The 23,822-nt window shown below is 43.9% G+C and overlaps 1 protein-coding gene across 1 annotated transcript in view; it reads left to right on the forward strand.

The window, feature by feature from the left end:
• Positions 1-13,294: 13,294 nt before the first annotated feature.
• LOC104166186 (ankyrin repeat and SAM domain-containing protein 1A-like) overlaps positions 13,295-23,822 on the forward strand; it is a gene marked incomplete at both ends in the record, with an annotated part of 25,515 nt that continues 14,987 nt past the window's right edge. The window contains 6 exon segments of the mRNA XM_009706036.1: positions 13,295-13,375; positions 14,177-14,333; positions 16,271-16,333; positions 22,160-22,456; positions 23,138-23,213; positions 23,502-23,603. Coding sequence (XP_009704338.1) covers positions 13,295-13,375; positions 14,177-14,333; positions 16,271-16,333; positions 22,160-22,456; positions 23,138-23,213; positions 23,502-23,603 — 776 coding nt within the window.

Genomic DNA, 23,822 nt, shown 5'->3' on the forward strand with positions numbered 1-23,822 from the left:
GTAGGGAAGGGGCAATTCAGTCTCTGAATGTTTGTTTCTCTGGCTGTGCTTTACTTGGCCGATTTACCTGTTTCTCATCTGCTCCAGGTCAGACACAAGCACCGCTGTTCAGCATTTTGGCCATCAGTTCTAGGCAGCAACGAGTCTGAAAAGATAGAACCGGTTTGCTGTGGAAGTGAGGGGGCTGGTGTGGTTTCATGATGATAAGGCATGAAGTGGAGATGGCTTTGCCAAGGCTGGAGGGCACGGTGGCCAAATGGAGGATCTGAGCTTGGCTGTCGTGGGCCGGAGTGGGGAGATCTTTTAAGCAGTCTGGCACTGAGAGGCAGGGGGGAAACATGGAGGCATATTTATTGTCTCTGTATAGAGTGTATCTAAGACTTAACCAGGAGGAGAGTGTCCATGTTTAAATAAAGTATCACCTTTCCTATATGCTTCTAGGTGCAAGGTTCCCTGCTAGAAATCCCAGATTCCGACTGAGGTGCATGTTGGATCAGATCACTGTGGGTGCTGGAAAAAAACAGTAACTTTGACTTATTCTAATCCTGTTGATTTCATCTGACAATGAACATGTAGCTGTTTTGCAGACTAGACAGCTAGCAGAGGGTGACGTGTTTTCTGCCATCCCAAAACACTTAATTGGTGCATCAGTTCCCCCCAAACAGGGGCAATGACAGGCGGTAGGAACGAAATGCACTCTGCCAGAATTTTTTTTTTGCACAAGTTCCTTTCGGCAACGTTTTTACTCCAAACTCGGACCTTTTGTGTGTCTGTCAAAAGGGAACAGTGCAGATGGACATGTACAGTTCAAGACACGATGCTCCATTTCTGTTGGTTGATTGTCATGTCTCTTGGGATTCTGTAGCTTGTTAAATCATCTCACAAAAGAAAAAGGGGGAGGGAAAATACAGTGCAAGGTTGCCAGCTGTAGCCAGCTCAGTGCTGCAGCATGAGCTGCTTGCTATTTTTTCATTAAGAATTTGTGGTTGCCCAGGCAGCTTGCTTCCATTTCTCTGGAAGTGCTGGATGGAGGGAAGGTGAAGGGAAAGTGTTGCACCTTTCTAAGGAATTGTGCTTCAGCAGAACCTGGGAGACTGTACCATCTAGATGTGTCCTGCTAATTTTCTTTGCATCTAATTATTATTATTTTTTTTAAATACACTGCATTTTCTTCCACTTGCTTACATCTTCTCTAGTACTGTGGAAACAGTAGAGCTTGGCTTCAAATGAAGGATGAGGAATGCTTACCTTAGCAGTGCTGCTAGTTCCAGTTTGCAATTCTGTGATATTGTGGGCTCCAGGCTGTTTTCTATGACATTCATAACACTGCTCAGTTTATTGAATTTCTGCAGGAATGTTTTGCTTCCTTTTGCTTATATTCCTCAAAACCCCATCTAGTCAGATGCAGAAGAGGAGAATGCGCTGCGAAACTGATATTTAGTAAACCTGAGTGAAAGGTTTGTAAGCATTTTGCAAATGTTGTCAAACCTCTGTGCTCTCTTAGAGGTCTGTTTCCTCGCCTAGAAAAGGCAAGGCAGCTTTTTCAACTTCAATGCTTCATGTAAAATCCTACATCTGCATGTTGGGCGATCAAGGTTTGCTCCTTGACAAATGCAGGCACTCCAGTTTGAGAATACTGCTATTAAGGTACTAGTGAAGACTGCATCTTGCATTCAGTTGTGTGCGTTAGAAGCTAAATGCAAACTCTCTCTCTAAAATTACTCCAGTGAGCATTTTTCCTTCTCTTTCCTTCCAAAACCTCCTCGCCTCTTCTGAGTTTTCTCTTGAGTTGACCTAAGTGCCGTAGTCATTGGGCATGGTCGTGTTTGTGAGATGAAAATGTGAAGGACCTGTGGGTGATGCCATTTTGATGTTACCTTCCCGTTTTCCCTTCTCTTCCCCTACCAACATGCTGCCTTTGGAGCGTGTGTGGATAGGGGGATGCTCCTGACACTGTACGTGTCGGAAACCAGAGCTCCTGGCCGCTCTCCCCTGGAGACACTGCTTGGCTATCCCTATCTTGAGGATTGAAATTTTTTTGCACTTCTTTCAGAAAAGCTTTGTTTAGATCTGGCCCCTGTAGTCAGTGCCAGCATGTAGGGCCTGCGTTGTATGCGAACTCTGCTCTATTGCATGTAATCAGCTGGAAATGCTCCCGTAATGGGAGCAGATTGCGGAGCGAGTGTCTGTAATGCTTTTAAGAATAAAGGGCAGCGTATGCACTCAAACCAGACCTGGTTGCTTTTTTTTCCTTCTCCTGCAGCTATTTCTTTTGCCTCCTGCTCAGAGGGGTTCTTTGATGTAGCGTAACATGCACGCGTGACCCATCCTTTCTGTCTGCCGTTGCATAATGCAGGAGGTGACAGAGCCCACTGCCACCCCCACCATACATTAAGTTTAAAGAAATGCATTTCCACTGCCAGGAGCCATCTGTAAGCGTAGGGCTGCCCTCTTCCTAGTGGGGAATTTTAGCTTGGATGGATGCTTTTCTATTAGCGATGCCAACCCTATCTTGTACCATTATAGCGTGAGCCTGCAAGCCCAGAGGTTAAACATGTGGTTCTCGTAGAGCTTGTGCCAAGCCGAAACAACCTCCTCCTGGAAATGAGGAGTGGGAGTTGGTAGGCTGGTTTTGTGAGAAATAGATAAACTTACCTTTTGCCTCTTACAGTTCTTGAACTGATCCTTCACGGGATTGCTGTCACTTTGAAAACTTGTGCAGATTTCCTGCTGCCTGCTCTTAGCCAGTTGCCGCATCTGAGGAATGAACGGTTCTGCTCTTTTCATAAAGAGAAGGAACAATTTGGCCGTTACAGGATCAGTTGCTGCATGATATTGCTCCACTGGTTGAAATGCTGGCTTTTTCACAGCGTGCTGTTAACCGTGTGCTGCCTGAACCGTCTGTCGGTGTTGGGCAATGAGGCTGGAGCCGTTAGCAATCTTTGTTCCTAACTATTGCTTCACACCGAGAGTGAGCTGGCAAAGTGGAAACACTTCAGGGATGGGAGCTTGGGGTTTCGTACTGTGCAGAGGGCCAGGCGCAGTCTCTGACCGCTGCTGTGTGTCAGCCAGAAAGTCGGACTGAATCTGAGCATTTTCACCCCAATCCCTTGTCAGTAGCTCTGCCTTTGCTGCTGGGTACCTTGAGAGCACGTATCTGATTATGGAGCCTGGAGCTCTGGCAACTCTGGGGCTGGGTTGTGGTGCTGTGCAATGTCAGCTGGGTCATTTTCACATGTCCTGCCCTTATTAAGGTCCCCTCTCTTCCCCGTCCCTTCTGGCATTTGGTACTTGAGCTTATGATCTGAGGAAAATTTGCCTTGTTAAACTGTCTTTGCCTCTGATTTACCTGGTAGGATATAGGGAAGGGGTTGGGCTTTGGCCTCTTAACGTTTACCTCTGACTTTTGTGCCGCACACATGCAAAGTTGGCATTGCCAAATAATTGGCAAGTGCTAAAGGATAAGCCCTGAGGCTTTCAAGACAGAATAGCTTGAAGCTTCTCGTTCTGGTCCTGATGAAGAAAAGTCCCTGTAGAGAAAAGGGAAGGTGTCCCGGGAGGTGAGATGGCCAAAGGTTTGTCTTGCTGCTCAGACTTCACATGGCATCGGTGTCCTCCAGTAGCTGCTTTTTCAGTTGTGTTTACCATCAGCTCTGTCTTCCTTGCAGGTATTAACATGTCCCTTCCATGCGTATTTCGTTTAGTGCAATAGGATTAAGTCTTTTAATCTGTCTGTCCTGTATATTTGGTCTCACAGTTTAGTCCACTTAGTAGTATGGGAAGTACTCTACTACAGGGAACGTGAGCCTTTAAATTTGTGATGTGATGTTAGCCATAACCATAAGTTGGAAGTCCTGTAATTCCCACAGGCGAAGACGTGTGCCTTCGTCCTTCTGGTGCATTGAAAAGAGTGTCTTTGGATTTTTTGCAGTGGGTTAGATGTGACCCAGGGCTCGAAATACCCAGGATTTCAGTGTGGTGGTGGGCATTGAAGAGTCATTTGTTTGCTGGAGTCACGTGTTTTACTTAGAGTAAAAAAAGCCCAGGAGAATTTCATAAAGAATGTTTTTAAGCCTCCCCTCCAAGTGACTGGATGTTATTAGCAAGTTGCTGTGTAGGATGCGTGTAGTGGTTTGGAGAAGGTGCAGATACCAATTAAGTAGCAGCAGAACTGCCTTCTTGCTTGTGCGGTGATTGAAGCGGTCTCTGGAGAGTAAGGGGAAAGGAACCAGGTGGGACGGTGGGCAAAATCCCATAACGACCGCGATGCTGGTAGATGCTGCCGTACGTGTTTGGAGTTGAGTGTCCATGCTGGCTCCTCGAGGACTTGTGATCACCCCGATGCTGTCGGTCTTGGTGCATGCACCTGGAGGTGGTTTGTTTCCTCTGCTGTGTTTGTCAAAGACATGTTCCCACCATCACCCTTTCCAAATACATGGATTCTCCTCTCTTGGGAGACTTCAGCTCTGCATCCCACTGTTGGAAACTGGGCAGTGTGACAGCTTCGCTCTAGAGGAAGTTATGTTTTTCTCGTGTGCCAAACCTACTTCTTTTGGCCAAAATTTTGAAAGGAAAGAAATCCAGATGCATGTAGGAGAGCAAAAAGTCACTCTAGTAAAAACTCACCCCCAATTTTTCTTTGTTATTGTAACATTACAGAGCTGTCCTGTGGTTTCTCCTTCCAGCCACATTCTGCTTCCTACCAGAGAACTAGCTGAGGTGGGAGAATTGCTCTCCTGCTCTCTTTGGTTTAGGTAAATATTCAGGAATTTTCATGTTTGATGTGATGATGACATTTTAGTCTCATACTCTCACTTAACTGTCCCTCTTCAAAACTTGGGTGCCAGGAAAGTTTAGGTGGTAGTTTCCATTAAAAGTTGCAGATGTATAGTTAAGATTTGCTGAAGCTGTTGAGTACCTCTTCACTAAGATCCTGATCTAAAAATCTGTTTCAACAAAGTCTGCTGCAAAATGCGAGTTGATTCTGCAGCTACTACATGAGATGAAAGCATACACTGCCGTGTAGAGCTGTTCGTTGGAGGCTAACAGACATATATGTGAGAATTAAAGGGAGTTTTGTGGATACAGCTGTTGAAAACACTTATTACTCCCATAAAACTTGCTTGATACACAAATGCAGCTGCAAAATAAACAAATTCTCCCTATGAACATGTCCATAAATCTGGAAATTGCTCTTAGGTGAGGACACTACCTGTTCAAGGAGGTCTTTTTATGTTGCAATGTAATGCTTTCAGCAGGCTTCCACCAAGTTTAGTTTTCAAGATTTGTGAGGTATTTGTGCGAAGAAATGCACGCACTGGGAAACTGTATTTTTCGTGTACTTGGAAGGAATTTTCTGGAAAGAGCTGCCTGCAATTATAGTGGGGAGAAGCACCTCCAGCAAGCACTGAATTCTTCTTTGCAATGTATATACTGCATGTCTTCACCTGTTTGCTCTAATTGGAAACACAATTGTCATTCCTTGATAGATTGACTGCCTGACTCAGCTCTATGTGGTGTAAGCCTACATTTCTGTAAGGAAAGAAGGTATGTTCCCACAATGTGGAAAAATAGACAGTAAGATCTCATATTGCTGCCTTGTGAATCTGTAAAAATAGCTTTGTTACCTTTACCGTTTAGTGCCGCTTTGCATGGGCTGACACAACATTAATCCCATAGCTGCAAGATGGAGACTTCTACTGATTACAAGGAGTGAGTCATCCCTGTGTTAACAGCGTCTTCTCTGCGGAGACGTTGGCACGCTTCTCCTGTCGTGGAAGGAGCCTGGAGTTAGCGTGCTTTGTCGGTTTAGGAATGATGCTTACCGGTCTTCTGTGTCTAGGTTCAGCAGTCGAAGTGGCTGCAAGTTTAATGCATGTGCCCCTTAACTTTGACTTTAACCTATGCACCGTGTCTCAAGTATCCAGATTTCCTGGAATGGTGTGTTCAAATCCCAGTAGGATCAATTTCTCTGCTCTGGTGGTTTTGTTCTTTTCATGTTTGAAAACTGGATGCTTTGCACAGATGTTTATGATCCCAATGTTCTTTCCTTATAGGTGTTGCTTTCCTGCTGCTGTATGTTAATTGCCAGGAAAATTTCTGCTTTGCAGCCCAGAACTAACAGCATTTCAGTGGTGATTTTTCACATATCGTAAGCCCTTTCTGGAAGGGAGAGGTATTAAAAGCAGCATGTAAGTCTGTGCTGATGCTGTAGCAGCTGGGCAGTGCTGTACTCTTCAGTGTGTTCTTGTGCATGGGGTCAGTGGTCTCCCATTTCCTCTAATTTTAGATTTTTAAGCACAACAGTGAGGACCCGGTGAGTTCCGGCAGGAGGGAACATGAGCAGTAGTACCTCATAGCCAGTTCTTAGCGTTGCACCTTTTCACGTTGTCCGTAGGCAGTGACTGTGGTCAGAGGGCTGACAGCCCTGTAAATCCAGATCTGCTCTTTGATTTACCCATAGTCATTCAAGCTCTGTAATCCTTTTCCGATTCATTTTGCCATCAGGATTTATCAATGTAACTTACTGCTTGCAGTGTGAAGGATTTTTCCACACTTCTCCCGACAGCTTTGGCAATACACTCTGCTCTAACTTCCCTGCTCCTTTCAGTGTGAAAAGCTGGTTGAGAGCCTCATCTCTCCTGGAGTCTTGCAGGCTGTGTAATCTATGGATAGCATCCTTACTGACAGTTCTTCTTGCACATGCTCCCAAGTCTAGAGGCACTTGAGAAGCACGTGTAGTATTAGCTCAGATCGTTCACCTTCTTCCCTTTCATTTAAGCGTATGAAGTTGCATTTTAGCTTTGTCAGTCAAGAAGAAAATTTTGTTCTGAATTGTTGCCAAAAAAAAAAAAATCACAAACCCAACAACCAAACTCAAACAGCAAATCCAACAAAACCAATCTGTACCTCTCTCCTTGTGGCCCCTTGGCCCTTAACAGAGCTCTTCTACATCAGATAGACGGTAATTACTGTGTTTGGTTGTAAAATGCTTGGCAACATCATCATGTTTGAAGTGCTAAATGTGAATTACTGTATTTTATTTTTTCCAACAGAAAAATGGAGGCTGTCATGTTAGTGGGAGAATTTTATATACAGCAAATGCATCCTGTGTAGGACTGGAATGTGAAGCGAGACTTCCGCATGCGTTTAAAATGCCTGGATTCCCTGCAAAGCATTATATAATTATCCTCTCTATTAAATGGCCACCCACATTTTCTATAGTATGTCTGACTTTGCTTTTGTAACTGGTAGGATGCTACAACTGTAAAATGACAATGCCAAGCTCTTAAATATTGTGCTTTTAGAGCTAACTCTGCTGCAGTTAGTGAAAAATACCAACAAAGGCAGAAAGAATATCTTTGGTCAGGCGTTCTACGGTAAGCTGAAAGTGACAGTCAAAATTAAGCTCCCATTGAGCTAGGTGCTCTACAGACTCTTCAGACCTGAGCAGAACAGACCAGGCAGATGCATAGATTGTATGTTCCTCAGTTTGTTGGGTGGGGGACAGTCGAGTTTGGAAGGAATCTGCTGAAGAGAGAGAAAAGGGGGACGTGAAAGGCGTTAGGAGGATGATAGTGCAGACAGGAATATAGGAAGAGAGCAGCCAAGGAGTTTTGGGTGGGAGCAATCATCCCAACTGACTGCTTTTTTTTTGTTATAGCAAAGAAAAATCTGGACAAAGAAGTTGAGGAGTGTAGAAGCCAAAGATCACTGCTTTGACTTCCTTTGCAGTCTCTCCAATAGCTGGAATTGAACTGGGTTGCTCTCTGCAGTCTTTCCTGAAGCCTGCCAAGAGGGGCTGAGAAAGTATTGCTTGGGATCTAGCCACGTTCTCCCCTGCCCCAGGAATACTCTGCTTTAATCTTCTCCAGCCTTGCATCAGCAGTTTATTTTTGGAAAGGCTATTGTATTATCTAGTGGTTGAGGCATGCAAGGAAAGGGGTCGCAACTCTGTTGTAAGCCCTACCACACCGTACCCCTTCCCATTGCTGAGATGGGCGTAGCGCTGCCTTTTTCACTCTTCAGAAAAATTTAAGTGTGCTTTCTAAACCTAAAGTCTTTCACAAAGCATTTGAGTTGTTTGTATTACCAGTCTATAAGCAGGAAATACCAAAAGAGAGTTGCATTTGCATTGGAGGAATCTAGCGGTTGTATGGATATTAATAGCCGAGATGTGTGTATTGACTTGCTTGTGATGTCCTCCGGGCAATGGACTAGGAGTTAATCTGCCTCCAGCCTCAACTGCCCTTGTGACACTTTGTCTCTAAGGCATTGGACTAAGTCTACAAACATCTGGGACCAGTTCTCAGCTACTTTAAACTTCCTTTGTGACCTTCGGCCAAGCGACTCGTGGACATTGGTTTCTCGTATCTAACGCAGTGATAGCACTAGTATTGTGCCTTTTGTCTTTAGTGTTAAGTACACAGGGATAGCAATGGTCTCTGCTGTCTACTCTGACCAGAGAGTACTGGTCCCTGAAGTCTCCAGGTGCTTCTGTAGTCCGCATAAGTGAGGCTGTCGATTGGCTCTGAAGACTCATCGTTTGACTTGAAAATGCTGAGTTGTTCTTTAGATGGCTTGACCTTTGCTCTAGCCCACTGCCTCAGATGATTGTGTGAGTAAAGTTACTATAGTCAGGAAGAAATAAATGGAAAAGCAAAAGGACAAATATGGACTTGTTGAAAGGAGCTACTGGGTTTTATCGTGACCTAAAGCAATGTGCTTTATTCAGCAATTTTTACAAACAGGAAGCTTTATTTAAAAGGCGACAGCACTTGCTGAATCATGGGGCAAGAGGAAACGTGAGTGCGAGAATTGGTTTAAACAGAGCAGATTTTGCAGTTTTCAGAACTTTTCTTATGTCGTTAATGTTCAGTCTTAATTGCCTTAAACAGACACATTAGAAACATCATTAGAGTACTACCCTGGTGCAGCAAAAGGGAGGTGAGATCGAGGTAATAGTTTGAGAAGTTTGCTTTCATAATGAAGACTGCTAATGTAAAAGCAAGCCCCCTCTTTGATGTGAAAGGTTTTTTGGGGGATTAGGGGAGAAAAGAAAGCAAACAGCGGTGGCAGTCGAATTGGCTCCAGACGTTCTCTGAGCTTTATTGGAGATTTGTATTTACAGCATTCTCCTTCCTGTGCTGGGATCTGTTTTTCTGTTTAATCAGAAACAGCCCAAAATCACACTGTACGTAGATAGTACTTGGCTTTGTAATCTGCTTCTCTCAGTACCGTATTTCCATTTTACAGATGGAAAACTGAGGTCTGGAAGTAGAGCTTTTCCCAAAGCTACATAGCCCAGCGGGGAGTAAAGCCCTCGTGGCTTCCAGAGTTGTCATCTACACCCTGGCTTGCAAGGCTCGAAGAGTATCGCAGTGGTTTGGAGTTAGGATTTTCTGCATTTTGTTCTGTCTTGTCTATTTTTACCGAAGGCAATATTTATACTGCCCTGTTTTGAATTGCTTCCGCTCTGCCTTGTAAAAATCAGTGCAACAGGTCTGTAAGTAGGTATTGTTAAGATGAAATGATTCAGACTTTGCCACTGCATGATCTCACAGCGCCATAAATAAGTGCTCATCTCTCTCATTTCATTTCTCATCTGCAAGCCATTGGAGGTAATATATTCTAGGTGGAGATGCGGACCCTGGCCTTGATGCGAGCATCTGTGCCTTAGCACAGCGGGAGGTTAGTGACTTGAAGGGGAAAGCCCTCTGCAAGGGACTGAGCCTGCCCAGCTCCTGCAGACTCCTGATCTCCCCGCAGTGATTCTTTTCGTCTCCATAAAACACACTTGTTTGATTCTTCATGTATAATTTTTATTGTTCTCAGTCTTGTGACACGTGCTCGCCCTGGGCTGAACCAAGAGGATTTAGACACTATTCCACGTTTGTTTGTCTGATAACAGTTCCCAAGGTGGGGCTGGCTGAACGGAGCTCCGCGTACCCAGGAGCCTGACATCTCAAAGTCTTACTGAGTTGTTCCTGTTGATTTAAACCTCTTTAAATTTCCCTGTCTGGCCTGAAAAGACCTGACAAACTTCACACTTCAAAAGATCTAATTTTAATCGCAGAGTACCCACCTCCTCCCCAAAGTGGTCTGAGGGGGTTTTCCTAATATTTCAGATTAGAGCCTGGGCTTTGTTTCCAGTAGTTCTGCCACAGTTCCTACAGATAATGCCTGAGATGCCGTTCGGATCGGATGCACCAGGTGCTGCAAACAGTGCTCTGAGGGAGTTGCAGTGTCTTTCAGAAGTAACTTTCCCATGGTAGTGTTTTTCCAACTCCTGGTTTTCCCCAGAACATAGTGGAGTTATTTTCCTGTGTTTAGATCTAACATGAGAAACTTGGGATCTTATCTTCGCCTGTCACTTTAATGCTGTGCATTGCATAAATAAAAAATGAAAATGAAAGATTCGGTTTCTGTTCACTCAGGCGAACTGTATGGCCTTCCTAGCAGAGCTGGAGAGGAAGAGGAGGGAAGAGATATGATTATATTTAGCTGCAGTCCTTACATCTAAATATAAATAGTTCTCTTCTTGGATCCTTTCAGTCTGTACTTCTGGGTGATTTGACCTTTCTTTGATAAAAGCTTTCTTTATTTGCAAGAATAAAAGGGCAAGGAGGAGGAAAGGACACAGCAGACTTTTTTTTTTTAAATATCTTAAAATCCTGGCAGTTGATTTCCACAACACCCAGCACTCACTGTTGAACCAGCTCCATCCCAGACTCCAAGTTTTTTCCTCCTCTGAGTCCCTTGAGTGAACTTTGCATTTTACTCTAAAGCATTAACCAGAAAATTTCTAAGGAAGTTTATGGAAGTGTGTGTTCTCGCAGGGAGACCACGCTGTAATGGGGACAGATATCCTGGGCACCAGTCCCCAGTTTTACCACCGACTAGGCGAATCACTTTGAGCAAGTGACTTGGTTTGTGCCCACTACATCACTAACCTTGGTTTTCCTTCCTTCATAACTTCAGTTGAAAGGAATATTTGTATTAAATGCTACTGGCTTTTCATATGTACACCCTGAAGCTTTTTGAGCTCAGCATCAAAACACAGCTCTGTTTAATATATAAAACCACTGAACTCTCTGGCTTTGGTCAGGTTAGCAGCCTGTGCAAGGGCATGTACAGGTGCAGTATTTATAACTGCTCCAGACGACGCGCAAGTCTTTCTGGCACTAGTTTTAACCATTAATTGCCACTTTAAATCCAGCAATAAATTATTTGGGTAACCACACTGCATGAGCCCACTGCCAAAAATAAACCAGAGCCTGAGAATTACTCAGATCCCCTTCATACTTCAGGACTGTTGCTGCTGGATGGGGTAGGGCACCTCCTGGACTCAGCCTGAGAGGTTTTTTGGTCTCTCGCATAACTTCTAGACGTCGTTTAAGCCATCTTCCTGCAAACGATGTTAGTGGCACTTGAAATGCATTGCATGCATCTGTTGGTTTGCCGTTTGCTCCTGAAGCAGAGGATGGCGTGTGGTGTGCGGGAATGCCTCTGGATAAGCCTTCTGATCCTTTGCAAATTGGATTTTGTGGCTCACTTCCCTGTCCTCTTGGATAAAGTTTCCCCTTAGCTGCCTCTCCCGTAGTGGAGCTCGCGTCTGTCTCGGGACTGCAAAGCCTTTTATAATTCTCTACCGGGGTCAGGAGTCACTTGGAGGGGAGAGACTTTCCATTTCAGAGCGTGCTCCTGAACCCCACCTGAGACGTGCTTGAGAGCGAGTGTGCTGCTGAGTTTACTTCTGAATTTCTACTTGGTCTGCACGAGATTCCTGTTGGTTTGGTGCCTTTCCTGCTGCTTTTATACACTGTGGTATAGAGTATTTTCTGGCTAGGAGCCCTCCAGTAATGACTTATTTTAGAAAACCTAGTTACTGCTCAGGCTGCCTCTGTATCATAGAATGAGTCGTAGCGATTACGTGCTGGGGAGGAAATGAAATGATCAGGAAAGGCATGCTTCATAAAGAGCAACAGTTGACTTTATTTTAAACCTATTAAATTGGGGATTAGAGGGTGCTGTTAGGTTCTACCCCCAGTTAAAGCAAACAATGCGGGAAAATGTACTGTATTGGCCAAAGCGTGATTGTCTAGGCTTGTAATAAATCTTGTATAATTCTTGAAAGTATTAAGCTTAAAACAGGCCAGCATACAAGGAATGGTGGGTTGTAACGGAGAGGGCTGTCTTCAGGAAAGGTAATTAAATTGGGGATTAGAGGGTGCTGTTAGGTTCTACCCCTAGTTAGAGCAAACAGTGCGGGGAAAATGTACTGTATTGGCCAAAGCATGATTGTCTAGGCTTGTAATAAATCTTGTATAATTCTTGAAAGTATTAAGCTTAAAACAGGCCAGCATACAAGGAATGGTGGGTTGTAACGGAGAGGGCTGTCTTCAGGAAAGGTAAACGGTTTCAATTTGCTTTCAAGCAGGTATTGGTTTGAGTTCACCTGCCCTTTCTGGGAGAGGGTGGGAGCACTGGTGAGGGGTGGCAGTGGAAACCAAAGTCCTTTAACAGCAAGCTCAAGAGCAGTGCCAGCTTCTTACCCATGCGTTTCTCCAGTGTTTTAAATAGGACACCTTGCAGGGGTTACAGGGAAGATTAATCCTCTACAGGGTTAATCCTTAAATCCTTGGTGTTCAACTTCTGAACAAGGGAAGGAAGTTCACAGTATTCTCAGAAGTGCTCGGAGACCACCTACTCTTTCATATAGACTGCCAACAGCTGTCAGATGGAAATGATTTTTGGACAGTAAGAAGCCAGCATGGAATCACACTGGTGACCAAGAGCAGGCTCTGTATCCCACAGTCTTTGACTTACACCCCTAGTGACTCTTGCCATGGAGGGAAGAGGGTTTCCCAGATCCGTCAAAATTCTTCAGAGGGGTGTGAATTAGCGGTGGGTTGATGGTTTACTGTCTCTTGTGGTTGACTTTTAATAGACACATGTTCCTCTGAAGTTGCTTTTTGGCAAGCACATGTACGGCTGAAAGATGTCTAGTGCTAGGAGAACGTGGGAGCTCTGATTTAAAACCAGGATGATCTGATAAAGCGTAGAGTAGTGAATCCCTGTACTGGCTGTGTGCTTTGTGACACTAACCCCTCTGCTCGACACAGTGCTGTGCGGTCTGTTCTCTGTATTACTGCTCTTAACCACAGCTGTCCAGCCACTGGTTTGCTTCCAGATAACCAGCTTGGTGTGAGAACCCTTCTGAAACTTGTCTTTGCCAGCTGTCTGTCTCTTTGGTGTATGCCTAAGTGTTCCCTGTACGTTTTCTGTCTTGCAGCATCTGGAGAGGGCCAAATGTGAACTGCGTTGACAGTACTGGATACACTCCACTGCACCATGCTGCTTTGAATGGTCATAAGTGAGTCATCTTATAATGCCTTTGATCATAGGGGATACATGTGCTTTACAAGCTATGGTTTCTGTGCAATTCATTCACCAGTCTAATGCTCTTTCCACTGAAAATTGGCGATGGTGCAGCACTACACCATCTTCAGGACAAGAAGTGAAGAACATCAGTCTGGGGAAGCTATAGAGGCATTGGCTGCTGCACAGTATGATCATATCTCTTTAAAAATTTGGCGAAACTGAGGTTTTCAACTACCCTTTTATTTATAAGCAATTTGGATAAGATATTAAAATTAATAAAACATATTAAAGGTGGCTTCTCCAGTAACAGTCCTCTGCAGTCTATCTGGTGTCCAATGTGTTGCTGTGCCTGTTCCACTTAAAATTTGCTTTCGTGCATATTACATTTTTAAGTAACTCCAGTCTTCAGCGTGGTAAATCTTTATTGTTGATTGCTACTTAAGATATTGAGAAATTGAATAGACTTAAAATCTTTAGTCATCTTCATTGTGCTGGTGGAATTCACTTTTCACCAGAGTGGCTTGTGGATGACTTCAGTCCCTATTCCGCTCCATCAGTGTGAAGGTAACATAGATATTTCCTGAGCTCATCTCAGCAGTCTCTTTTTTTTTTTTCTTTTTTCTTTTTTTTTTTTTTCCCCTTGGGCAGCATTTAATAAGAACACTTTAAAATCACATTTCAAGAGGATCTCTGAAATACTCCTGTTCAGGTTAACTTTTGTGAAACATTGCAGAATGTAAGCTGTGAAACAAGGACTGAATATCTTACGGACTCAAGTTTCCTTCTCTTGCAGGGATGTTGTGGAAGTTCTGCTGAGGAATGACGCGCTAACCAACGTAGCAGACTGTAAAGGCTGTTACCCTCTTCACTTGGCAGCTTGGAAAGGAGACGCAGACATAGTCAAGCTCCTCATCCACCAGGGACCTTCACATACTAAAGTCAATGAGCAGGTCTGCTTATTTTTCTCTAATGTATCTTTGAATTGCTTCCCTCGGATGGAGAGAGACTACTTCAGCTGACTCCTGACCCTTCCCAAACTAGCAGCAATGGTTGTAAAGTCCTACTTGCTAATGGGATGAGAAGGGCCCTGCTTAAAGCAATACCTCCAGTTCTGAGTTAGTGGTTGAATAAGTAAGGTAGATATGTATATGTAGAGATACATAAAAAGATGAGAACCACTCAACACCTAGGAAGTGGTCTCCTGCTTTCATACTGGGCTTCTAAAACTAACCCATAGTTTTTCCTTTCAGTTGCTGGATAGCTGAGAAGGTTTCTAGTTCTATCAAAGGATACATTGGCTCCCTTCTTTGGGAACTAATCAAAGCAGCTTTGTTTAGTCTTTGTTTGGCCATGCTCTCTTTAGCTACTCTCCTGGCTTGTCTCTAGCACTTGCTCCAGTTAACTAATTTGTAAATTGTAAGATAATTTTAACCCAGCTTATCCCCAGATAAATCCCTAGCTTAATATGAAGGAATTATTTTTGTCAATCAGGCGAGGAAAAAAACGGTGGATTTCTTCCCTTTGTCAAGCTGATAGTTTTTGGTCTAGGATGCAGAGGGATTGATTTGTATGAGACAGCTATTCTGTACAGCAGCTGCTGTGTCCACTTCAGAGGGCTGGCTCCCATGTAACTTCCCTGTGGAAGTCAGCAGGTATCTTACAATTCCAGGGAACTTCTGAAATGCTGCTGCTGGAAGACCCAAATATTTCTTTTGTTTAAGAATTTTGGATAAGGAAACTGGTTTACTGAGTGAGGCCAGCTGAACAGTGTTACTGAACCACTTATGGCTGAGTGAGGTTGGGCAAACATGCAGTAACAGACCCAAATCAGATGGTTAAAGCTACCATAGCCCTTGGTTGTCCTGTCCCTAAGGCAGGAACATCTAATGTCCCTGTGAATCAACTCCTAAACCACTCAAGTTTTCATCCAGGAGGAGAGAAGTAAACCAAAATAAGTTTGTCTGCCTTAGTACCACAAGGCTAAAAATGTGTATTCATTCAGAAGTTAATTCACAAGTAGGGCAGATACTCATGGCTCAAGTTTAGCAAAATCTGTCAAAAGCAAGATGAGCAGCTGGGAACTGTGAGTGTCTGCTGTTGAATTTTGATCTGTGGTGTATACTTTTCAGAAGCTGAGGAGTAAACTCCCTTCAGAGTTGAGTTTAGGAGTCCTAATCCTGCTTCCAGCCATACTTTGTGGCTACCAAAGCGCCATGCTTAAGTTTTCTGTTCCTCGGTATAAGATGGCTAACTTGATGCATCAGACTGCTCCAAGGCTAAATGATTGCGTCTAAAGCATCAGGAACTGAAAAATACGATTGCAATGCTATTCGCTACCAGTCCTCAATTGAGCAGAAATAATGAAGAGTGTGGTTTACTGTCTTTGTTGACAGTTTTCCAGTTTGGGGCTGTGGTTAATAATGTCTTCAGGCACAGCTGCAGGCATTCAGTCCATTTAAATAGATTTGAGAAATGTAGTTAGCTGTTTACAACCAATCTGATAAGAGTTGACTGAGGGCCCTGAGTGTAAACTGTTCTGCTCTGACTAGGACAGGTGTAGGGGAAACCTTTACAAAAGATTAAAAGCTTAGTGTAATCCTTCCAGGTAATGTTTCATTAATGTCTGTTTAGTGGGAACCTTTTTAAATGAGAAAAGTCAGCCAAATAGCTTGTGCTGCTTGTGTTTGGAGTCTTGTAAATGAAATGCACAGTGGTTCAAGTTACTGGAATCGGCAGCTGGAATGGCTTCTGCTGTTAATAGCTTTGACTGGAACAAGATGCTGTGTTCTGTCATTTCCACCCCTTGGGAGTCACCCATTGCTTTGTTGCTATATCTCACCCATTTCATTATCACATTTTTTTTTCTTTTTCCTCTTCCTTTTTGTAGAATGCTCTTGAGATCAAAGAACTCAAAAAGTACGGCCCCTTTGACCCATATATCAATGCCAAGGTGTGTACTTTGCTGTCAGCATTTCACTGCATCATTACTCCAAGCTGCACTCGCGTGCTTCCAGGTGCAATGTCATCCAGTTGCAATAATACCTGTTCGGTTTGCAGCTGCTTGGGGAAAAGTAAAATGCGACCATTTATTTACTGTGGATTTCTTTCTTCAAAGCAGTTATAGAAACATAATTTAAGGGAAGCTTTTCCTTACTTTCCTGGGGGCTCCTTCATTGCTTAGCCTTGTAGGACTCACGGTGATGGTCAGTTTGCTTGATTTGGCTGGATGACTTCCAAAAGGTAATGTTATTTCAATTAAAATGCTTTAGGTTTGGTTTCGTGTGCTAATGTTGCTGATAAACGCAAAGAGAAGGAATTTTTTTTTTCCTGCTTAAACATGGGTGCATTTTCTCTGTGGGCTGTTTGGAGTGAATTTTCATGCCTTTTCTCCTATGAAATGCATAATGCTGTATTTGTCGTTTGAATGGACAGTTAATTCCTGTGGTGGTGGGGAGAAGGGAAGGCAGTAATGTTCTTGCCTCCCTTCCCAAGTCCTTCATGTCCTGCTTATTGCATCAGTCTCTCTTTTCTGGATGTTAAGCCTGTTGTGTCGTCTGACCCTTCAGCCCTGGTCTTCTGTTCCTGTTTTCTTGCCTATTTTGCTCTTCTCTTGCTTTTAGTTGTTCTTGAGCTACAAAAAGGCATGACATCAGCACTTACGATGCACTGAGGCTGAGCAGTTGAGGAAGCAGATAAGAAAGTTCCTGGTGGTGTTTTCTCAGACACCATTTTTCACTTTTATTTCTAGTGAAGCTGCAGGCCAGTGATGGCATAATAGTCTGCTGATTCTATCATGAGATACTTCTGCTGTAAGCCACCGTGCCATAGTTGCTTCCAACCAGTTATTTTGGATCCAGCCATCCATGGCAGATTTGTCTCTCAAAGTTTTGTTAAAACTTACATTCTGCTTGATCTGCAGTACCTTAAAAACACATGTTCAAAGTTCCTGAGCTTGCTAACCGCTGGGAATTATGTTTGTTTCTGAAGACTTCTATTTCAGGAAATACTCTGGTGCATACCTCTTTGAGCACAAATATATTTACATGAAGCTCATCCATATCAATGATTTTTACAAAAATCCAGATGGGAATTTTACAGCAACAAATGTCTTCTCTGGAAACATCATACTCCAGCAGTTCAGTTGCCTGAAAGGAGCTTTCATTGTCAGTAACAGAGTAAAACCTTACACACTCCAGCATGAAAATGTTGAGTGAAGAAGGAATATATAGATGAAATATGCAGTGAGCTCACTTTCTTGTGGATCTTTGTTTATGAAGTATTATAATTTGCATTTTATATTTTTGACAAGTGCCTTACTTTGAACTCCCAGTTCAGTTTTTGAGGTGGCTGTAGTGCTCTCAAGAACAAGGCTAGTGTTTTTGAAATTTTTGCCTTGGTTTTAAGGAGAGAGAGAGATAGGATTTATACACAATCTGTTAGGTTTATCACAAGTTCTGACCAGCTTTCCACCAGTTTCTGACCAGGTTTGATGAGGAGCGTGTGGAATCATACCTGTCATGCAAACCTTGACTGTTTTCTCAGTAGCCTGGCTGCAAGTGGGGCAACCACAAGAAGGCTGGGTGCAAAGTGTAAGAGTCCTTGCTTAGTTGGTGCTTCCAGCTTCTCAGCTCCCGTGCAGGATGGGTTGTCATACAGAAACGATTGCAGTGAGATATTTCATCTGTCCAGACATTTTGGGATATTTAGAAGAGGGGGAAAGCATTTATGTAAGGCTGGACTACAATTTAATATCCTGTTGAGGAAGAGATAAGAAAGCCAGAAACATCTTGCTCTCCTAAAAGTTAAAGACATAGTTAACAGCTGCTTTTTATGCCCCTTCCTTTTCAGCATCTTTTGTTCAATAGGAGGTCCCTGCAGTATGGCTGTTACAGGCCTGAGGGACTTCTGAAAAGCAAATGATAGAAGCAGAGTTAAGAGACGGAGCAGCAACTTTGCTTCAGTAACTCCTGCTGTCTTGGATTTTGTTATTTAATTTGTATGAAGTTGAGCAGAGCCAAAGTAGAAAAAGCTGTCACATAGCTCAGGTTTGTGCGCTGCACAAACTACCTTTGTCTTTCTTAATTGGAAGCAAATGAATCATGCAGATTGGGTTTAAAGTGCTATAAATCTAAATGGGCTGCTGAGAAAAGTGGAAGCCTACCATCTGGAGTCTGCAAATGAAACCGGGCAGCAAACCCACCCGCAGAGCTCCCAAAAGCTTGTTGGACATATGGGGATCATATTTTTTTTTTTCTGAAATGTGTTTGGCATTGTTGGGCACCTGTAGGAAGGAAGGAGGCCTGTTCATCCTTTCTCTGCTCCTGGCAGTGCTGTGTGGGATACCGATAGAAATCGTGTGGTGCAAAAAGGAGGGAAGGAGACGGTACCACTGCCTGGGCAGCTCCAACCAACTCTTCTGCTTTGTGCCCGAGGTTGTGATGTGCCTTGGTTGTCACTTCCCTGGTGAAGTTTGGATTTTGCTTAATGTTTTGGGTTTTTTGGGGTTTTTTTCTTTTTTCCCTCTTTCATTTTGGCCAGCCTTTAACTGAAACTATATGGAGTGCATGCCAGCAGGACATCCCTGTTCTGTGCTTTAGGAAAAGATGTGTCGCTGGAGCAGCAAAACAGCAGGTTTTTAATAGGGCAGGCCTCTGTTAGACACGCACACACTGACAAAAATCCTACAAAGGAATCTTAGAAATAGGTTGGATGGGACCAAAGGGTCATGTAGCCTCTTTCTCCAGCCCTAAGACAGGATCAGGTCTACCTAATCCATTCCTGACCAGTGTTTGTCTAGCAGCTTCTCAAAAACCTTGGAGAGGGACAGCTCTATAGTCTCCCTTGGCAGTTTATTCAACCATCCTAATCTTTGCAGGTTAGAAAGCTAGAAAACTTTCCCTTATTTAAACCAAGTCTCCCTTTCTTCAATCAAAGCCCTCTTATGGTGTGTTAGGAACAGGGGTGCAGACTTTAAGGGGCTGTACAGTCTCCTTTTTAGCATCTGACGAGGAGCAGAAAGGCTATGGTATGTGGTATCTAGTTACTAGGGCTTGAACAATTTGATGGAGCCCATATGAAAGCAGAGGCATTTCTATTTATGTTCCCGTTTTGTGGTCTGTAGGCAGGCATTGTACAAGCCTAGCTTCTTACTCCCAACTGTGAATTGGGGGAGATGCTAGGATTCCTGCAAGAATGCAGCCCCTGGGCCCTGCAGAGTGCTCTATTTTTCTAAGAAGTTTTGAAATTTGAACCCGTATGCCTTCTGGCTGCTGGAAAGGAATTTTCTTTTTCCATCTCCAATAAATATGTATGTTTGAGCACTCATGCTCATTGTTCAGTGCTCTGGTTTGTGCTTGGAGAGGCGATGTGGGTCGGGGAGGCAAACTCCCTTGCCTGCAACGGCTCTAGTGTTTTTGGCTTCTCAAAACTCTCCCAAAATGGAGGCATAAAGACTTATGCAGTAGCAGGAGTTTCCAGTACACCATCTGTGGTGGGGAAAGACTTGCTGTAACGATTCAGGGGAGTTTACCACCTGGTGATCTCTGTTGCAGGAGGAGAGGCTGGGGATTTCACCCCAAGCATCAGAGCCCTGACCTGCTTAAGGAAAATTAGACTAAATTGCAATGAAGATGGGGGAAGTCTCCAACAATTACGTTAAAGGATGTTGTGTTCTCATTTCTGAGCCATCAGGCAGGTGTTTGGAGTTGCTGTGTGCTTTAAAGCACCCTTGAGGGGTCCAGTCTCTGTGCCAGGGAGGGATGAGAGGGGGACAGTCCTCGCAGTGGAAATCCCTGGTAGCCAGGGCTAGCGTGGCGTGAGCAGTGCATACCCCCATGGCTCTTTGGCAGATACCTGCTGCTCCAGAGGGACTGGGCTTATCTTCTCGTTCTGCAAAAACTGGCAGCGAGCTTCCCTCATGTAATGGGCAGGCTGAGGGCCTCGGTCTGGCTGTCGTGGGCTCACTGGTACCAGGGTTCCCTTCCCTGTCAAATAAGAATAATGTGATTTGCCAACCTTTTAAATGCCTTGAGACCAGCAGCTTAAGCTGATTGAGAGGTGTGATCTCTGTAGTTCTCTGTTCTCTCCCCTTCTCACTCCATATGTATATTTTATGTCCAGACTTCTTTATTCTACAGTAACTTCTGTCCACTTGTATGTGCCTTCCTTCACCATGGCTGCCTCTGCCACTCCAAGTATAGAGCCTCTTGTTTGACTTTGAACTTCTGTGCTAACAGTGATGCTGTGCTTTCCTTACCTTCTTAAATATCTCACTTCTGCATGTGGCTGGTGCTGCTTCCTTCCTCCTTAGTCTTTACTTTTATATAAGTTGCAGCTGCAGAGAGCCTTTCCAGAACTCCTCGCTTCCCTTATGCTTTTCACATGGCTGAAAAATGATGCAAATACCAGATAAAAACAAATGGGAGTTTGCATGCATGACTCCTGTAATTCTTAGGATGACTTAACACATTAACAGGATTAAAGTACTCGTACAACACAGCAAGTTCTGCAGTGTGGTTATGAAATGGTGCAAAATATTGACAGCTCCTACAAGCTCGTATCCAAAAAAGTCCATGTGCTCTCAAGACAAAAAGGAAGGTATTTGGATCAAATTCAGTTTCTGAAGTAGTACTTCTAACTCCATCGAAACAAGTATGTTCTCTGGGTTTTTTTTAATGGGAACTGTTCTTAAAATGACGAATTCAACCATGATTCTTTCAGCTAAAGTTGAAGTGTGTAACAGTTTGTACTAAAGTTTTTTGGGGTCAAATTGTTAAATAAGTATTTGTTTCTAAAGTCCTGAAACCGAAATCCCTCTGTGTATAACACACAGTAGTAAAACTAGAAACTTGAGGTGAATTTAATTTGAGAAAAGGCTCTTTTAAATCTGACAATGTTCCTATTTTGCACCTGCAAGTGAAATGTGTTAGGTTGCTTGTTTTTCAGTGCTTTGCATTGCTGATTTTTAACCTGACAGATGCTGCATGCGTTAATTGGATCTGGCTTTCACTGTGGAGGTGTTTTCGTGTCACTTGGACATCTCTTCCCTCAGTTGACCTGAGACCTTGGCTTGTTAGTGGAGTGATCTAATTGCACTGCTTTCTAATTCACAAACTGCATGTAACTTAATGCACCTTTCCTCTAAATGGCCAGCTTGTGAGCTTCAAGAATTGCAAAGGTGGAATGACTGTTATAATCAGGATAAGTAGGATTTGAAACAATTGAAGTTTAAATCTAAAATGATGACGATTAAGGTACAGCAGATAGAATTCATGCTGCAGTTTGCCTATCGTATATTGCAGCCTTTTATTTTTGTGGCACCTCGAAGCACGGGATGCTGCCAACAAATAACTCACTGCCTTCCCCAAGTGCTAGCAGAATTAATGGGAATCCAGATACAGCTTGACAGTCCCTTAAACTTTAGCATGGTCCATTGATTTTGACCTCAATGCTTTGAAAGCAGGCTATTCCATGTGTAGCACCTATTTCCCATAGAGCAGATTTCCCATATCTGAGTAAAGCTTATTGTTCTGAATGTTTTTGAAGCTTTTACTGGGTGGGTCGGTTGTTGAGTTCATGAGGGGATCTCTGTGCCTGGTAAATGCTAGTGAGATGGTGAAAACATCGATCCAGGCTCTGTTTCAAGCTGGGCTGTCTGCTTTCTGACTGCTTGGGTTTTTTTGGTCTTGTTTTTGCATTTAAACTTCAATGGTTTGAGCGAGGCATGGAGCAGCTCTGTTCTCCCCTGTTCTGACATGCTGGCCTTTGTGACCCCCAGAACAACGACAACGAGACGGCGCTGCACTGCGCCGCGCAGTACGGCCACACAGAGGTGGTGAAGGTCCTTCTGGAGGAGCTGACCGACCCCACCATGCGCAATAACAAGTTTGAGACTCCTCTGGACCTGGCCGCGCTCTATGGAAGGCTGGAAGTCGTGAAGATGCTCTTGAACGCTCACCCCAATCTTTTAAGCTGCAACACTAAGAAACACACTCCCCTGCACTTGGCAGCTAGGAATGGTCACAAAACTGTAGTTCGTGTCCTCCTGGATGCTGGCATGGATAGCAACTATCAGGTATCTAGTGTGTCTGTGTGTGAAGGACTGGTCTGATTGCTGGGGGATGGAGAACCCCTGTAGCTGTGATACGGAGAGCTCCACCCAACCCTCCTCCCCAAGGGATCGTTTGTGAAAGATGAGCGATAGCTTGGTTTTCCTCAGGGCTGTTTGTTCAGCTCTTGGTTGCTCTGAGAAGCTGCTCAGAAGGATTCTGGTGCTGTGCATGCTTCACGCCTGCTTGTGAATTGGATAAAAAGCTCCAGACACATAATGAGGGAGAAGAAAAGCACTTTTGCCTAAGCTATTCTGCCCTGCAATACTATGAGCTCTTGATAGCGATGGAGGCGAACTGTGTCTCTTCCTATCAAGCCGCCTGTGCATATGCTGTTTTCACAGGAATAGCTTGTATGTGGTGGTCTTATCTTCCCTTTTCAGGACATGACCTCTTGCGAAGCTGTAGAAAGTCCTTTCTTGGTCTCTAAGCTGGGCCCGCATGTCTCTGAGCAGACCATCCCCATTTTCCATTCCAAATTCTCAGCATTGAAATAATATTGATAGCCTGTCCTCAGTTGTAGATATTGTTGCCCACACTTTGTATATGATGCCATGTATCTATTGCTTCTGTAACCATCTAAAACATGCCTCCATCGCCATTCCCCACTGTCTAGCTTCATGCTATTTTTCCCATTTAATTTGCAGACTGAAAAAGGCAGTGCTTTGCACGAAGCTGCTTTGTTTGGCAAGACAGATGTGGTACAAATATTGCTGGCTGCAGGTGAGAGAATGTTCCCCTTTTGAAGCAATAACGTGGTGATCCCTTCACCCAGAACTTGAGGAAACCCCTTTATAGTGGCAGCACGTTTCTCCAACCAGCTATCAATGTTCCTCAGAGAGGGTTATACGACAGGTTTTCTCTTGGTGTTTGGCTTTAGGTCTGCCTCTCTAGAGCATTTTTTTTAGCTTCCCTCAGTGATGATCACAAATGTAAGATGTGACTTGACAGGCATGAATTTGCATGTAGAAAATGTTCTTGCTTTTGCCTTCTCTACACCTATTGCCATAGGTATTGATGTGAACATAAAGGATAACAGAGGCCTGACAGCTCTGGATATTGTGAGGGAACTTCCTTCTCAGAAAAGCCAACACATAGCAGCTCTTATCGAAGGTAAGTGATGCATCTCTGTGTGTGGCAGGAGAGAAAAGTTTGCAGTGCTAATAGTGCCAGTGCAAGTACAGGATTTTGTTCTCCAGTCCTGTGAGGTGGTGAAAGCAAAGCAGCTTCAGGCCAGGTCAGGTCCCTCGATGACAATCTTAGAGGTGTTGGAAGGAATCATGCTGTCTCCAGACCAAATGTTTGCAGGGGGACTTCTTGGGGGGGGGGGGG

Source organism: Cariama cristata, unplaced genomic scaffold (genome assembly GCF_000690535.1).
Source record: "Cariama cristata isolate BGI_N322 unplaced genomic scaffold, ASM69053v1 scaffold11000, whole genome shotgun sequence".
NCBI lineage: Eukaryota > Metazoa > Chordata > Aves > Cariamiformes > Cariamidae > Cariama > Cariama cristata.